At 38.3% G+C, this 18685-nt stretch overlaps 2 protein-coding genes across 4 annotated transcripts in view; one reads left to right on the top strand and one right to left on the bottom strand.

The window, feature by feature from the left end:
- The window catches only part of ca (claret), a 367006-nt gene extending 364841 nt beyond the window's left edge, over positions 1 to 2165 (bottom strand). The window contains exon 1 of the mRNA XM_067136443.2: positions 2031 to 2165. The gene's annotated coding sequence lies outside the window, so the exon portion shown is untranslated. The remainder of the gene's footprint in view (positions 1 to 2030) is intronic.
- Positions 2166 to 2442: 277 nt separating this feature from the next.
- The window catches only part of LOC136857636 (ankyrin repeat, PH and SEC7 domain containing protein secG), a 109745-nt gene continuing 93502 nt past the window's right edge, over positions 2443 to 18685 (top strand). For 2 of the 3 annotated variants that reach the window (XR_010858550.2, XM_067136440.2), the window contains exons 1-3: positions 2456 to 2687; positions 2834 to 2920; positions 14016 to 14708. Coding sequence is in view for 2 of the 3 variants with exons in the window: in XM_067136440.2 (XP_066992541.2) it covers positions 2672 to 2687; positions 2834 to 2920; positions 14016 to 14708 (796 nt within the window). In the remaining variant the exon portion in view is untranslated. Of the gene's footprint in view, positions 2688 to 2833; positions 2921 to 14015; positions 14709 to 18685 lie in introns of all 3 variants that reach the window. The other variant, XM_068225260.1, reaches the window with a different exon arrangement.

The raw sequence follows: 18685 nt of genomic DNA, 5'->3' as shown, positions 1-18685 counted from the left end.
AATATGCTTGGACAGAAGCCTTTGGTATTGAGCCTTACTGAATTTGGTGGTGTCTGCAGACGTTCAGTGGTTTAACATTTGGCCTCTTTTTTCTTCTGTGTGTCATTTCCAGCACTGTGCTGCCATTTGGGATGAAAGTGGCTAAATATTTAGACACTGAGTTCTTGCTACCTAGCAGTATCACATGTTGTGTATATTCTCAGTTTGTTGCTATATATTGAGTGTTTCTGGAGTGATTGCTATATTATATACGAATATTCATAATTTCATGTAAGTATAATGATTTTTAACTGTTGTCAATAATCCATGTGAAGCTAATAGCTAACAGTGCACATATTTAGCCACCAGCCTATTGTCAGTAGAAATGAACAGTGGCTAAACATTTAGCCACCAGGTTTTGAAATTTGTTTGAAAGGGTTTTATGAAAAAACAATATTAAATCAAATGACATCCAACTAACAGTTACCCCTGCTACAAATAATGTTCTTCTAATAAATAAAAATTGATCATTCAGGGAAAATTCAGGTGGCTAAATATTTAGCTACTGACCTATAAAGGGTTTAAGGTACAACCCCAAATTTTCCTGGTGTGAAAATGGGAAACCATGGTAATCAGTCTTCTGGGCTGCTGACAGTAGGAGTCAAATAGTGACAGTTTTAAATGTAGGAGAGATATGAATATAAAGTTGGAATTCATGAGGATAAACTGCAGCAAATATTCACTTATAGGAAGAGGAATTAGAAATTTGAATAATTTACCAAGGGAGATGTTTGACAAATTTCAAACTTCTTTGAAATAATTTAAGAAAGTACTAAGTAAACAACTGATAAGGAATCTGCCACCTGGGCGACAGATCAGTGGTGTGCGACTGATTGACTAGGACTGGGAAGGTAGTAGCCATGGCTTTAAAAAGGTAGAACTCGAGGTGAAAAAAGGTAAACTTCAGAACTGCCAAAGGTGGAATTCAAACCGATGAAACTATGAAGTGCAACAATGACTGAATGAAGACCACATGTGAATTAATGAGCAAAATACTGAAAAAAGGATTCAAGATCAAACCTTGTAGACTACAATCATGTCCTAAGCAATAATGAAGTAATTTGCTATGACATTTTGACAGAACATGTTGTGCGCAAGAGGTCTGTCTACAACTTAAGGCAGACTAGACAACACAAATGATCAGGTCTTACACAGCACGTCAGTAAATTTACTGGAGCATTAAAGAACCCTGTATTATGGAACAATTTTGGCAAATTAGCAAATTCTTAAATACTGCACACTAGATATAGAAATTGAAAAATCTCCTGTTATATTATTTTTCATAATGGATGTGTGTGTCTGATCTATGGTGGTTTGATGAAGGAGATGCAGTATGTATTTGTTGTAGATATAAGATACGGTAAAGCATGCCCTTTTTAATGGATTATGATTTTCAAATGTGTGAACAGAATGACAACATACAGTTTAAGATGTTCCACCATCTATGATAAATTATCAGTGTAAGAATGTCAGATTACAAAATCTTTCTGAAAGGCAACCTAAATAATCTACTAGCATACAACTGCAAGTGAAAGGGGATAAAACAGGGTTTTGCGACTCTGAAATCTGGATTCCCACAAAATCTTCGTAAGTGTAGTAAGAGGGAGGAATTTCCTGATCATCCTAGTCACAAACCTAACCTGAAAATATATAACAACTTGAATCATCTAGTGTAGAAGCGTTCACAGATAAAAACAGGTAGTGTACAATAGTTTCCAGCTGGAAAACATAGTATGCTTTGAATTTAAGGAGATTACGGTTGCCTTTCGTAGATTTCATGTGACAACTGACATACCGTGTGATACTTATAGGTTATGCAATTTAAAGAGTCCACAAACATCCTGATATTAGGTATTTACGTTAATATAAACTGAAATTAAATAATCACAATCCACAAATCGGCTTGATTTATAAGAACGATAACTTTAATTACTAGGAAATAATCCTTTAAAGCATTCACAGAGTAATCGTTTACATAACTGTGTTCTAACCTTTCAGATTTCAAAACTTTCTTCACACATTGAGTTATGGCAATCCCTTTAAGCATTTGACAGTAGCACCTCCCGCTCTACTTCACCTATCCTCCACATTTTATGACAGTTGCATAAACGAGAAAAAAAATCACATTATTTTCCTGAATTGTTTTCAACTAATTTTTAGTGGTCCAAATGCGCACGGCAACTATCTGTATGTACTTACATTCATGGAAAAGAAAAAAAGGAATAAACAAAATTTTGCTCATATCTAAGAGAATATGAGCAGAAAATTATACCTATGCTGAAACCCTTCCAATTTCCCCGCAATAAAACAAATTATTATTTAAAACCAACTGAAGTATTTTCCTCAAATTGTCAGATACAAATTCTCGAGTAGCTACCTTTAGCTTTACGCTGAGACTTTGCGCTGTGATCTTGTGTGTCACAATGGGAAGTGGAGTGTCAAGTCTGTTGGACTTCAATGTTAACAGAAATATATACCAAATCGTTAATTAGCAGGTATTAAACACTCTAATGACAAACTGTTTCATTTGACAAATATGATGGCGTGGGCAAGTTATCTGGCTAGCACATTCATATTGTATAATATGTGAATTGGCGTGGAGGGCTGCGAACAGTTAATGCCACCGTAGTAAATGTCTTCAGATGATTGTTATGTACTGAACTGAACAAATTTAAATATTGCTAATATCTCTATTTAGGCTAATAGTAAATTTGAAGTAATATCTTACAGCTGCTATTGTACGTAGCCTAATAATGCCCGTTTGTCGCTTCTGTTGCGTTATTTTCATTTGCAGCTCCCGCTATGGAATCAATTGAAGAACTGCTTGTGTCTGCAGTGAATCGCTGTGATAAAAACACAATCAGCTGTCTTTTGGCTCAAGGTAATTTTTATAATATACTACGAGGGCATTGTATTAATTATGCAAATGGCATGCCTAACCTCACTTGTTCTGACTGGAAGTGTGGTTTACTTAAGATGTTTCGTAATCAACCAAAGAGGCCATTTAAATATTTATGTCGCTTATTGCGCATTTTTACGTAGCCTGTTAATATTCAATACTTCGATGTTCCACCCCCATTACCACCACCACGACCACCAATGCCCATATGCCCATAGCTTTATGGATGTGTGTAATGCCAACCTGCTCACTATGATATTGCTTCTGCTTATGCTGGATCCTCATTTTAATAAGTTTAGTTCATGTCTGACTTTCCATAGGAAACTTTTATTCTCTTACAACTTTGGCGTTACAGTATTAGGTTTGCAAAGCCTCTTGGAGTCTTCAATTTTCCTGTCAACTATCCCTTTCTTTAATTGATACCCTCATCCTTTGATGAGCCAGAACTCACCCTTCATAATTCTAATGGGAGAAGTAGCTGATAATTTTGTTTGTACCTTTGTAAAATATCAGCCAGTTCTTTGAAATATAACACCATGGTAGTATTTACCCTTGATCACTAACCTCTCCCAACCCCCTGTGGGTGGGGACGGTAGAATAACACCCACGGTATCCCCTGTCTCTCGTAAGAGGCGACGAAAAGGGGCCCGAGGGGCTCTGAACTTTGGAGCGTGGGTTGGCGACCACGGGGCCCGTAGCTGAGTCCGGGCATTACTTCCACTTACTTGTGCCAGGCTGCTCACTTTTATCTGTCCTATCCGACCTCCCTTGGTCAACTCTTGTTCTTTTCCGACCCCGGCGCTATTAGGTTTACGAGGACTAGGGAGTCTTTCATTTTCACGCCCTTCGTGGCCCTTGACCTTCTTTGGCCGATAACTTCATTTTTCAAAGTGTCGGGCCCCTTCCATTTTTTTCTCTGATTAGTGTTATATAGAGGATGGTTGCTTAGTTTACTTCCTCTTAAAACAATAATCACCACCACCACAACCACCTTACTTGTGTCAGACTCCTCACTTTCATCAATCCTATCCGACCTCCCCTTGTCAACTTTTGTTTTTTTCCGACCCTGACGCTATTAGGTTTGCGAGGGCTAGGGTGTCTTTCATTTTCACACCCTTCGAGGCCCTTGTCTTCCGTTGGCCGTTACCTTCATTTTTCGAAGTGCCAGACCCCTTCCATTTTTTCTCTCTGATTAGTGTTATATAGAGGATGGTTGCCTAGCTGTACTTCCTCTTAAAACAATAATCACCACCACCACCTTTTTCATTTTCATGCCCTTCGTGGCCCTTGTCTTCCTTTGGCCAATACCTTCATTTTTCGAAGTGTCGGATCCTTTCCATTTTTTCTCTCTGATTAGTGTTATATAGAGGATGGTTGCCTAGTTGTACCTCCTCTTAAAACAATAATCACCACGACCACCATAACCTCTCCTACGGCCAATATTATCACTAACCATTTGTCTGTAGACTAAACTAATGGAACCACCAATATCTTCAATTGTCACCTTTATGCACATTATAAAAGTAAACCAAAACTTAAAAATACACATATAGCCTACAAGGACACTTATTTTTTTTGAAGTCCTAAAAGTCATTACTACATGGAAAGTTTGATTCCTCATCACTGCACATTTCCATTGTAACTAATACACTAAGAAAACATCAATTTCAATACATTCAAAGGAGAAAATTGGACAAATTTTCTTTCTTTCACTCTGTTCTGGGTCCAGTCTCTTTACCATTGCATTTGCTCCAAAAAAACATCAATCAGCATCACACTTAAACACCATTGTGAAACTGAGCATGGGATCATGTTTTTTTTCATCAGCAGCTAGGTTGACAAGTGTATTCGTGTCCTTCTTTAAGTGTGTCTTATTAATATTTGCGGATGATTCATTTTAAAGTCTGTTCATCAATCAGTCAGTCAATCAATCACTACTGATCTGCATTTAGGGCAGTCGCCCAGGTGGCAGATTCCCTATCTGTTGTTTTCCTAATCTTTTCTTAAATGATCGCAAAGAAATTGGAAATTTATTGAACATCTCCCTGGGTAAGTTATTCCAATCCCTAACTCCCCTTCCCATAAACAAATATTTGCCCCAATTTGTCCTCCTGAATTCAAACTTTATCTTCATATTGTGATCTTTCCTACTTTTAAAGACACCATCCAAACTTATTCGTCTACTGATGTCCTCCCACGCCATCTCTCTGCTGACAGCTCGGAACATACCACTTATGTCAAAAACATATCGGATTTAAGGCTTTTCAGGCGTTTGCTCTATTAACCAGCGTTTCGTCTTAGGTCTGACACTAGACTCATCAGAGTGGGGTGTGTCAGACCCTACCCACTGACGCTGGGGTGTATACAGGTGAACTTATCAGAAGCCCTTATAAGAGGCACAGTCTGATAACTGCGTACAGGAGATAAATCTCCACAATTAATAGATGTCCCCAACATCCCTACAACTCACACACCACACATAACACTATCCTCCACCACAATAACACGCAGTTACCTACACATGGCAGATGCCGCCCACCCTCATCGGAGGGTCTGCCTTACAAGGGCTGCACTCGGCTATAAATAGCCATACGAAATTATTATATTATAGATCAAACGCCTAAAAAGCCTTACATCTGATATGTTTTTGACATTTTGACTTGCTCTATTGGTGAAAAATATTCCCTCCATGGGAATTTAGAATTTTACATACCACTTAGTCGAGCAGCTCGTCTCCTTTCTCCCAAGTCTTCCCAGCCCAAACTTTCAACATTTTTGTAACACTACTCTTTTGTCTGAAATCGCCCAGAACAAATTGAGCTGCTTTCCTTTGGATTTTTTCCAGTTCCTGAATCAAGTAATCCTGGTAAGGGTCCCATACACTGGAACCATACTCTAGTTGGGGTCTCACCAGAGACAAATGTGCTCCCTCCTTTACATCTTTACTAGAACCCCTAAATACTCTCATAACCATGTGCAGAGATCTGTACCCTTTATTTAAAATTCCATTTATGAGAATACCCCAATGAAGGTCTTTCCTTATATTAATACCTAGGTATTTACAATGATCCCCAAAGGGAACTTTCACCCCATCTACTCAGTAATTAAAACTGAGAGGACTTTTCCTATTTTTGAAACTCACAACCTGACTTTTATCCCCGTTTATCATCATACCATTGCCTACTGTCCATCTCACAACATTATCGATGTCATTTTGCAGTTGCTCACAGTCTTGCAACTTATTTATTACTCTGTACAGAATAACATCATCTGCGAAAAGCTTTACCTCTGATTCAACTTCTTTACACATATCATCAATATATATAAGAAAACATAAAGGTCTAATAATACTGCCTTGAGGAATTCCCCTCTTAATTTTTACAGCGACAGATAAAGCTTCACCTACTTTAATTCTCTGAGTTCTATTTCCTAGAAACAGAGCAACCCATTCAGTCACTCTTTTGTCAAGTCCAGTTGCACTCATTTTTGCCAGTAGTCAAATGCCTTAGACAGGTCAATCGCAATACAGTCCAATTGACTTCCTGAATCCAGGATATCTGCTATATCTTGCTGAAATCCTACAAGTTGGGCTTCAGTGGAATAACCTTTCCTAAACCCAAACTGCCTTGTATCAAACCAGTTATTAATTTTGCAAACATGTCTAATATAATCAGAAAGAATGCTTTCCCAAAGCTTACATGCAATGCATGTCAAACTGACTGGCCTGTAATTTTCAGCTTCATGTCTATCAGCCTTTCCTTTATACACAGGGGCTACTATAGCTACTCTCCATTCATTTGGTAAAGTTCCTTCATGCAGACAATAATCAAATAAGTACTTCAGATATGGTACTATATCCCAACCCATTGTCTTTATTATATCCCCCGAAACCTTATCAATTCCAGCTGCTTTGCTCTTAACTACCTACATATCACTTAAATACTCTATTCAGGTATTTTTTCAGTGGTCACCACATACTGCCCAACTTCCATGGCTAAATGGTTAGCGTGCTGGCCTTTGGTCACAGGGGTCCCGGCAGGTTCGGGAATTTTAAACATCATTGGTTAATTTCGCTGGCACTGGGACTGGGTGTATGTGTTGTCGTCATCATTTCATCCTCATCACGACGCGCAGGTCGCCTATGGGCGTCAAATCAAAAGACCTGCACCTGGCGAGCCGAGTGATTCTGCAACTTTAAAGGAGAAAAGACACGTGTTTTCTTCTTGTAGGGTTGCTCTTGTTCAGGCTTGCATATTTTTACATTTACTTTGAGTATTTCACCTAACATTACTCCCAACGGCCCCACAAACTTGGCTGCGTAAGTCGGTGCCGAAGGTGAGGTGCAATCAGATCACCACTCAGCTGCTATGGATAGGTCGTTCACGAGACTGGTTTTTCTCCTTTCCTCAGAATATTGTGACAGTATTTTATGTAACAATTGACAAGGGACATGTTGATTATGTAGAAAGAAATATATAAAAGGCAGTGTTGTGTCTTCTACTACACTCCATACTGTCATGTTATTACTAACCATTCATTCCTCAGATGATGGCAGCTCTGTAACACTAAAATGAAATTAGGCACAAAGGAACTTCCATGCTTTTTCAGGTTAGGACGCATACTGGGAAAGTTACTGAGAAGAAGTAAAATGTGTTACCGGGAGGATGGCGGGAGAACAGTCATTTCTGCGCTCGTCGTCCAGCAGACGAATGGTTAGTGATGTAGGGTTAACTTATTTGTCTCTCACTACCCAATTCAGTACAGTCAGAGTACATTAGACAACTGTGCTAGGGGCATAAGAATAGTCATGGAATTAATAGTTTCCAGATTTACTCTGTACTGATGCTTGGATCAGCTAAGACCATATGCCTGGAGGATTTTATTATTTTAACTGTAATGGTTTGATTTATTTGGATCTGTATTGACTTCAAACTAATATATCAGTCATAACTTAGAGTCCATATAGTCAATACTTATTACAGTCTTTTATTGGCTAAGCACCGTACATATTTTGAGAACTCATTTGTTCTCTTCTGCAGTGCCTGTATAATATACCAAGCATTTCCAGGACTTGTTAACATCACTATTTTATTTTGCCTTACAAGTGAATAAATTATTTGTCATTCTAAATAAAATATAAACTAAGCCTGAGAAATAAAATTATTATATGTCAACTTAAATAAAATTATTGGAAGTTATTATATGGCCTAGTGTTCCAATTTTCAGTCTCACGAAAAGAACAAATTTATCAGTTACCTACATATTAAGCATATTTTGTCTAAAAACAAATGGTCTTGTAAAATTGAGACATCTGCTCTAATAGGAATTAATATTTATATCTGCAAGTCGTCCTGGTGAACATTCCTATATTACATTGCTTTGAAGACTTTTACAAACTTTCTTTACTTAAGTATGCTGTTGTCTCCTATGTAAAAGTATATTTGACCTCTGATTGTAATTCTTGGAATCGTGCAAGCCAGTTGAATGTAAACTTTGTCTTTCGATCTTTGTGGCTCTCACAGTTGCTATTTAAAAATGTATCAAACACTGTGTCTTTGTCTGCTTGCCTGCTTGCCTGCTTGCCTGCCAGTTCAAAACATGTGTGAGCTTGTGACTTGCCCCTTGAAGAAAAAAGAGGATAACACTCAGTAAAAACGTCTCAACAGTGGATATAATTCTTCACAGGCTTAAACATCACTATCCTTTTTTATGTGCTTTCACAACTCTTTATCAGTGTAGAACACAAACCTTTTTAATTTGTTGATGATCAGAGAACTAAATGCCATTAAGGAAAGGTAGCTACTGCCCTTAATGACATTCAAATACCTGATGGTATGGAGAAATTAGAATGGGATTTAGAAATGGGTGACAGTGATGAACGGAAGGATATGGGAGATGATGCATGGGCATCATTGTACTGGTGATATACAGATATTTGTGATTTTCCTCTGCAGAGATTACCTACCAACAGCAATTCTCTTAGTGATATGGATAGTGAACCAAACAAGAATAATCTTTCTTGGTGTTCATGATGATGGTGCTGAAGCTGTACCATCATATCCATATAAAACCCACAGGACACTGAATTCAAAGTCAAGGTACCTGCTAACTCTTACAATCAACACACACAAATATTAATTGGTAACTTGAACTGCCACAGCACCTCGTGGGGATATGAACATGATTATGAGAATGGAACAGCATTGCAAGAATGGGCGGAAGACAATCATCTGAGCCTTATCCATGATCCTAAGCAACCTGTATCATTTAACAGCAGCTGATGGAAACATGGCTACAACTCAGACCTGATATTCAGCAATGAAAACAGCTCTTAACAGTGCATAAAATCGTCGGTAACTACATTCCAGATATGCAACACAGATCTATCTTGCACTAAATATACGCAGCAGTTAGGCCACAGACAGGTCCATTTTGAAGGAGGTTCAATTTCAGGAAAGCCAACTGGCCAAAGTTTACAGACAAGATGGATGCTGTACTTTCCAGCATAGAACCCACACCTAAATCGTATGATGCTTTTGTTGAGGCTGTGAAGAGATGCTCCAACAGGGTTATACCTCATGGTTGTTGTACATCATATATCCCTGGTCTTACTTCAGAGCTTGCTGCTCAGTTTACAGAGTATAATACTCTATTTGAAGAAGATCCATTGGGCGAGGGAACAATAGCGGCTAGGAGGAAACTCATCACATCGCTGACAGCATCAAAAAGGGATTGCTGGATTAAAACTATACAAGAACTTGATCTAACTAGAAACAGCCACAAAGCATGGGAACTACTGAGGTGTCCTAATAACTACCCAACCAGATCCACTGCACATTCTCAGATCCGCTTCTCAAGAATGGGAAAGTCATTAACAAAGTCAAAGCACCTAAAATTCATCATGAGTTCTAGGAGAAGAGGAGTGAACTTACTATCCCATTCAAGTTAACGGAACTAAACAAGTATGTCAACAAGAACAAAACTGGGAAAGCAGCCGGTTTAGACGACATCCGAATGGAGCAAATTGAATTTTGGTCCATCAACAAGAGAATGGATCTTGCAGCTTTTAAGTACCTGCATGAACAAGTGACAAATACTGAAGCTCTGGTGAAATAGCAGAATATAGCTCTCCTGAAACATGGCAAGGAAGCAAACCATCCCAAGATCTACAGGTCCATTAGTCCTTTGTTTGAGCGTATGATTCTGAATAGAATAATGCCTGCAATTAACCCTCTACTCATAACCAAGCAGGCAGGACTTTGGCCTAAGAAAAGCTGCACAGGCCAACTCTTGAATCTCACTCAGTTCATAGAGGATGGGTATGAAACCACCTGACAGAGGTGGTCTTTTTGGATCTAACAGCAGAGTATGGCACTGTCAGTCACTGGTTACTCCATGTCAAGGTGTTCAATCTAATCAAGGACTTCCATCTGACTAGACTCATCAGCACTTTCCTTCCATACTGCAGGTTTTTTGTTGACCTCCAGTCAGTGCAGTTCTTGGAGAGCACAGAAATGTGACCTACCTCAGGGGAGTGTTTTGGCTCCAGTTCTCTTCAACATCTATACCAACGATCAGCCGTTTTCCTCAAACAAAAAGCTTCTTATATGCAGATGATCTAGCCCTTAGTGTACAAGGCTCAAGCTTTGAATCCATGGAGAGAAATCTGACAACAGCCCTTAGAAACCTGTTAAGTCACTACAGTCAGAACCAACTCAGTCCCAATCCTTTTAAGACACAAGTATGTGCCTTCATCGTTAGTTACGTCTAGAATGGTCAGGTATCCAATTGTAGCACTGTCACACACCAAAATACCTGGGAGTGACTCTTGATAGACCTCTTACATTAAGAACCCATTGTAAGAGTAATAAGATGAAAATTTCCACATGAAACAATCTTACTTGCAAATTGGCAGGGTCACAGTGGGGCTCTAATCCTCTAACAATCTGAACTTCAGCAGTTGCACTGTGATTTTCTGCTGCTGAATATGCTTCCCCAGTCTGGTACAGTTCTCATGCCAGACAAGTAGATACAGCTCTCAATGAAGGTTATTTACAGGTTGCTTAAAGCCTACTCCGACAGATAAGCTCTATTACCTAACTGGAATAGCGCTATCCTGTGTACATAGAGAAGTAGCTGCCAACAGGGAGAGGCTTAAAGTGGAACGGAGCAGTGCCCACTCGCTGCATGGACATAGTCCTCCTCAGCAATGGCTGAGATCCTGGAAGAGCTATCTGAGGTGCTTACCTTCTCACCAGAGAAGGCAGTTATTACTGCCTAGCACATATAATTTAAAAGCTCACTTTGTGAACCTTACAGTCCCATTTGAGTTAGAGTACCTGCATAGAAGACGCACAGCGTTTATTGTTTGCATACAACGCACTACATAAATGTTGGTCAAGTTGCAACATCATAGAACACCCTATAGTTTTGTTACACAGTTCGCACATTACCACTTTCCCCTCCATTGTAAAATATTCCTCAGTACCTGATCACAATCTTAGTTTTGACTCAAGACTAGATGTAATTTGAGCCATTTTAACAAGTCCACTTCACATAAGTTAACAGACTAAACAGAACATCACTAATGTACATTCGTTAGCCATCACAACTTAACTGGTCAGTTGAGGTACAAGGATGGAGACGAGACTGTAAAATCCACATGTCATTTTCACCCCATTGTCTTGTCTCTGCCACATTCTTTCCTTTCTCTAGTGCCTTAAGATTTCCTAGAAAAATACTTGATCTCGCACATAATGGTATTTATACTTACCCGACACCCTACCTAAGCAACTAACTACACTAGTGTCCAGAAATTAAGCATAAGTTACGAGTAAGCAGGGCTACAGGACATAGACTTCATAGACTGCAAATCACACGACATATGCACCTACCAACCTTACGTGTTCGCTCTGTATAGGAAAGGAGTGTTCCCTGCTTTGACTAGCAGCGTAACCACAAGGTAAACACAGCCAGTGCCTGCGTCCCATATTCCCTCACGTGTTTGCCCTGTTATAGTGTGCGGAGTGTAGCCTTGTGGTGAACGTGACAACATAATGGCACAACGACGCCATTTAGACCCCGTTTTGCAGGGTAGAATACTTGGCCGCCTGGAAGTAGACCAGACAGAGACCGAAGTCGCCGTATCCTTGAATGTGCCACAAGGTGTCATTTCCAGGCTTTGTAGACGATTTCGAGACACAGGAGTTGTTAGTCGTAGGCCAGTACCAAGTCGACCAAGGGTAACCACCCCACAGCAGGACCGATATCTGGTCTTAACCGACCGTCAAAATCAGAGTGCACCTGCACGAACAAAACATAAAGGAGTATTTCCAACTTCCAGTGTTCTACTGCTCGTTCAGTCACGTAACACTGCGGATTCACCACTCGGTTGCTGTAGAGTGCCGTACGAGTTTGTGACGTCGGGCGGAATCGACGGATTCCATGCTAATCCAGACACTGCTCACGCAAGACACCATATATTAATCAAGCTAAACATTGAAACGCCAATGTAATTGATGCAGTTGTGCTGACAATAACAAAAATTTATCATTTAAATAAACAGTTTTACAGTATTTACATTTTTATTTGGAACACCTCATGACGCAAATATGTATTAATATTATGTAAGTAGCTATCTAGGTTATGTTAGCCGGGCGGTCTGTAAAAGGAGCGGGGCAGTGCGCCCTTTAAAAAGGCCCTAGGGAGAACACTGTAGTGTAATAGCCTGCTTTCGGTTTGTAAGAAGGTTAAATGACCAATGGAATGCACCTAGTCATCCCAGATTCTTAGGCACTGGGACCAACTGTATTTCACCGACAAAGGGTTAGAAATGGTAATTCTAAATTCCCATGGAGGGAATTAGATACTTTTCCACCAATAGAGCATATCAAAAATCAGATCAAAAATTAGATGTTGGCTTTTCAGGCGTTTGCTCTATTAACCAGCATTTCGTCTTAGGTCTGACACTAGACTCGTCAGAGTGGGATGTGTCAGACCCTACCCACTGATGCTGGGGTGTATGCAGGAACTATTCTCAAAAGCCAAGTTTAGCAATTGAAATACAGTATTTTTTTATATGACATGAAATTTGCCAAATATTTTACTATAGTCTGGAAATTAAACGAGTTGACACAATTTTTAAAAAATTGAATAATTACCTAGATATGTACAAAAATGTTACATTCTTCACATAATATGTAAAAGTATGTAATATCTCTAAGAATATGTAAAAATTTGTAAAAATGAAAAACGGGTATAACCATACCAGAACCACAATTCACCAACATTTTTAGTTTACAGTTGTCTACGAGTAAAGAATTGGAATATGTAATTGCGTAAGAATTGGGGCTCTACTCATTAAATATAACAGTTGCTTTCTGACCTTAGTACCAATTAATAATGATTTTTCAAATCGCCTTTGAACATAGGTAGCTTACTTCATTTTAAAAAGACAACTAACAAATAATGTTCAACATAACTTAATATGTTAAACATTTGCATTGCCTGTGAAGCCAGTAAAAATATTATTGACATCTTGACCCCTCTGAATGTGGACATTTTAGCAGATTCATTATCAGCAATTTTTGATATTTTATTCAGAAAAGAAATTAATATTTACGCTTCTCTGTTTTCCTTCCCTAAGATATTACAGTATATGCATTGTTTATTTTATTGATCTATTGATAACATTGTTTACATGATGTTTAGCGAGGGATTTTATATATTCTTTTTCTTTATACTTCGAATCATATCGATTGATCGGCTTTATAGCATAGTTGTTTAGTGTTTGCTTCCTTTGTTCAAAATAGGGGGATGAAATCCTGGTGGAGGTTCATCACATTTAACAGTATTTTAATTGGAGACAAACATGGCAATAGATAAACTTGCATGTCAAAGACTCCCTTCCCCCTTTTATGGGCAAAATTTCAGCATGCTGGCATCTCGTAAAACTAATAGAAGGTGAAGGACACTGAACAGATAGTGTAATCATTTTTTATTTCTGATTGACTGAGCATGTATAATTTTACTCTTGCTAGTACTATACTTGGCTAATAATATGCGTTCTTTGTGTCAGGTGCCAATGCTAATGTTGTCTGTGCATCTGGTCGAACCGCTCTGGGGTTTGCAGCAGAGATGGGAAACATTGCCATCTTGAAGATGTTACTTGAAGTCAGCAGTGTTTCTTCTTCACTGCACCAAGAAGATGAGCATGGTCAGCATCAACAAAAACGTCACAAGGGAAGAAAAAGTAGGAGGGAACATTCTCATGATGCCAGTGGTCCAGGAAATGTATCACGTGGGAGAAGTAGACTTGGCCGACAGGTTGAAACTGTATGTGATTTTCCTCTGCAGAGATTGCCAGCCAACAGTAATTCTCCTAGTGATAAGGATAGTGAACCAAACAAGAATAATCTAGGTTACTTTATTGTTGTTCATAATGATGGTGCTGCAGCAGTTGATGACCAGAGAACTAGAAGCCATGAAGGAAAGGTGGCTACTGCCCTCAATGACATTCAAACACCTGATGGTATGGAAAAATTAGAATGGGATTCAGAAATGGATGACAGTGATAAAGGGAAGGACATGGGAGATGATGCATGGGCATCATTGTATCGGTGGTATGCAGATATCTTAGATCGAACCAGCTCATTATTGCAACTACCTCAAAATCGTGATATTAACCAGCAGGATACGTATGGACGATGTGCAGTGCATTATGCCGCAGAGCATGGTCATGTTGAGGCTTTACGCCTGCTAAGAGCTGCAGGTTAGTGGGTTTTTATCTGTACCTGTATTGATATGAGATGGATTTCTTTTCTCTCACCTGACTTGACTAACCCTGTAGCACGTTAATTCACATCGTATGTACGCCATCCTACTCATAACCTAACGCTTGTATAACCTTCAATTATTATGTTAATATATTTTAATTATCTTTTATTAAATGCTAAGTATGACTATACCCTTTAAATATGTATCGTACATTTGCATAACCTCAAATACGTAGTATTGTGAATGCGTCTAACCTCAAAATCTATGTAGTCGAAAACTATAGAAAGCTCTTTAATAATATTATACTGGGCATAGTCCACTGTCATTCTGATATATATGGAGGTTTCTGGAAACTTTCAGTAACAATTTATTATCCAGATACACGTAGAAACATTAGGAATGTTTTTATAAACCGCAATCAAACATTCGAGTTTGATCTACTCCATTTAAAGATAAAAATTTCATTGTTCCGTATTGAAAGTATTAACGTTAAAAATTAAATAATTGAAAAAGAGGTTCAACCTATTCAATACATAGGAAAGAAATGTAGTGATTACATTTTTATTTAATAGTAAATATAAATGGGACCGGTTTCGACCCTAGTCCAGGTCATCGTCAGCCGTAAAAACATGTAAAACAATGCATATGAAAAAGAAAAAGAAAAAGATTAGTTAAACTCTGGATCGGTATAAGATGAAACAGTACGTAATATTAAGAATGGTAGTATGGCACACGCAATGATAGGCGAAGTCTCACAATGTTTATGAATATTGGAGAAACAGTACTTCAACCCTAATTTCAATTTAAACGACATTTCTGAAAAACCCAATATCCTTTTTGACTTCCTAATTCTTCTTCTCAAAAATTCCAAATTCCAAAACCCCAATTCTATTTTCCATGCCTTACAAAGTTCCCACCCACATTTTCTACCTCCAATAACCCACCCTCCTAACCCACCCTAAACTACCCCTCCTTCATTTCCCTATCTTATCCTTCCTCAATACCATCTAACTTCAATTTCTTTTATTCTTTCTCTTATTTCACTATCACTCTTCCTCTGTTAATTTATTCTACCTTCTCTATTAAAAAAAAAAAAAAAACCCATCGACCTTCATTTCGGTTCTCCTCTTTCAAATTTTAACTCTTGTCTTGCGCCAACTTCGACTACTTCAATCATGACCTAAAATTTTTTTCAATTTAAAAAATAGCGCACTGTGCATATAAGTTTTCATTTGTTTTCCGATATTGCACTTTTTACTATATTTTTTTCTCTTTACAATTGTTTTTTCAAGTCAACTGTTTTCCAAGAACTTAGCAGGAGCACAAGTACTCATTCAATTATACTGATTAGCGTTGTATATTTCTATATACACGTACTTAACTTCCCGCAACCGAGACAAATACTGGACCTTCAGGATATTCTCCATTCTACTTTGGCGTTCGAGACCGCAGCGCATGACCTTGAATGTGCCGCGCTGATCACCGGGAGCTGGCGGTTTGCTTCTACAAATCTATTCATCTGCGACTTCAAGTTATTTATGATCTTCATATATTATTTGATAGTGTTGTGACTTTGTGCCTGACAGAGTGTGGAAACTGACCCTTTTGACTGTTCTCCAATATTCATAAACATTGTGAGACTTCGCCTATCATTGCGTGTGCCATACTACCATTCTTAATATTACGTACTGTTTCATCTTATACCGATCCAGAGTTTAATTAATCTTTTTCTTTTTCTTTTTCATATGCATTGTTTTACATGTTTTTACGGCTGACGATGACCTGGACTAGGGTCGAAACCGGTCCCATTTATATTTACTATTAAATAAAAATGTAATCACTACATTTCTTTCCTATGTATTGAATAGGTTGAACCTCTTTTTCAATTATTTAATTTTTAACGTTGATCTACTCCAGTCGAGAGGCCGATCGATCAATTGTTCCTTGTATGTTTGGATGTGTTCCATTTAGTGTGCTGCAAGAACATTTCCAGATGTCGATATTTCTAGACTGTTTGTCGAACAGTATACTGTATATATTTAGCTGACAGGCCGAGAGGCCAGTCAGTCAGAGAGTCAGACAGTGTAGTAAGAGAATGTAAAATATTGGTTAGAGTGAGTGTAACAGTGAGCTTAGGAATTGGTTGATACCTGTACTTTCCAGAATTGCCTTGAGTGAGAGGGTAATCAGTCTTGCCTTGTGATGGTAAAGTGAATAATCAGTGCATGGAATGTTGATATCTGTACTTTTCAGCATCTACTGTGTGAGAACTTGTTGATATCTGTTGTTGACAGAATCAAAAGAAAATTACTTCAGTGTGTTTCTCTTAATAGGGTAGTGTTGTGTATAATTGTGTATAACTGTGTGTTGTTAAGGAATAGATGTAGCAGCAATAAAGTGGTGTTATGCAAGAAAGTGAAGGTATCTCATATGATATTTATTTACACCGAAATAATATCTCATTGAGAACGATATTCAAGATATTCAAGTCAGAGAGGGAGGGGGATAAGAAAGCAATGCACATAATAGGACAAACAGATTGGCAGGTCATTGTAGAAAGAAGGAGCAACAGAAGTAGAAGATGAGGACAAACATGGAATCACAAAAGGACAAGGATAATCTCCAAATCTTCACACATGACCATCTTCAAATAGATAGGCTCTCTCCTTATCAATCACAGTTGTTCTACATCCATCCCCTCTTAGCCCCTGACAACCTTGTTTCTGCTTCCCAGCTTCATCAGGGGGTCAGGCATCAACACCCATTGAGGGGCCATCTTGACTGATCTTAAGTCTTGATGTGAGATAAGTGTAAGATAAGAAGAAAACTTGTGCTGACTGTGGCTTTTCTAAGTATGTATTTTTCTCTCCTAGAAATTTTTGAAATAATCACCTGTTTCCAATCTGAATGAAATTGCATCAAACTAAAGGCCTTACAATGTTGTTAAAACTATAATTACTGATTGTAGGATTTCTTCAAGAATTATTATTCTTCACAGTACAACATATGATAAATACTTTTCAGTCCTTGCCATTAAAACAGTAATCACTGCCACCATATAGTAGATTCGTTCCAACACCAGTCCGCGTCCATCTGAAGCATGTGCAATTGGGAGATTACAAACATTGAATTTTGTATTGGTTCCGTATTACCTTGACAGTTCTTGAATATTACTGTAATTCTGAAAGAATTTATATTCAACAGTTGCCAGATAGAGTTCCAACACACACTGAACCAATCCTGGATGGCAACTACATACTAACATTGCACATACCAACACACCTCAAACTGCTGTCAAAGAACTCGTCTGTGGCCTGGGGCATGTACAAGTAGTAGTAGACATGCAAATTGAATAGAAAAGGTGACAAAGGAAACTTACTGGATAGACCATGTGCATTTCCACTCCTGTTCCTTGCTCTTCTTAAATACGGTTCTTTGTTTACATTGCTGTAACCTCTATTATGGTATTTGTGAACTGAGTAATGGAAAACGATGATGATTTTGTTGAATCTCTTTTCCAGTGAAGATGAGTTGGATATGCAGTTAGTAGTGCCTAGGAACAGAAACAAAAATTATTTAGGTAGCCTAAGTTTTATTGATGCTAGTGGAATTCCTGGATTTGAACCATCTCGTACTGATTTCACTGTCCAAACTCAGTGGTGATTGTTCTCAGTTTTTTCCTAATGGTTGGAAAATGACATGGTCACAGCTACATACAGTACGCGCAACTTTCAGTGATACCTGGGTTCCCCGAATTTCCTTAAAACACTTTTGTTCACTTAGCTAAACTTTGTTTTTAGAATTTCCTTAAAACACTTTTGTTCACTTTTTTCATAGCGTCAAACTTCTATGTTTTAAGACCATCTTTAAAACCACTGTGTTTCAAATACGTTGTTCTACACGTGATATGGTTGAAGATGACCTTTAAATAGGTCAAACCTAGTTCCATTAAATGTTTAATTAATAAACACT

The sequence above is a fragment of the Anabrus simplex genome, chromosome 1, assembly GCF_040414725.1.
Source record: "Anabrus simplex isolate iqAnaSimp1 chromosome 1, ASM4041472v1, whole genome shotgun sequence".
NCBI lineage: Eukaryota > Metazoa > Arthropoda > Insecta > Orthoptera > Tettigoniidae > Anabrus > Anabrus simplex.
The sequence above is the reverse complement of the archived record's forward strand: the minus strand, read 5'-3'. Positions and strand labels throughout refer to the sequence as shown.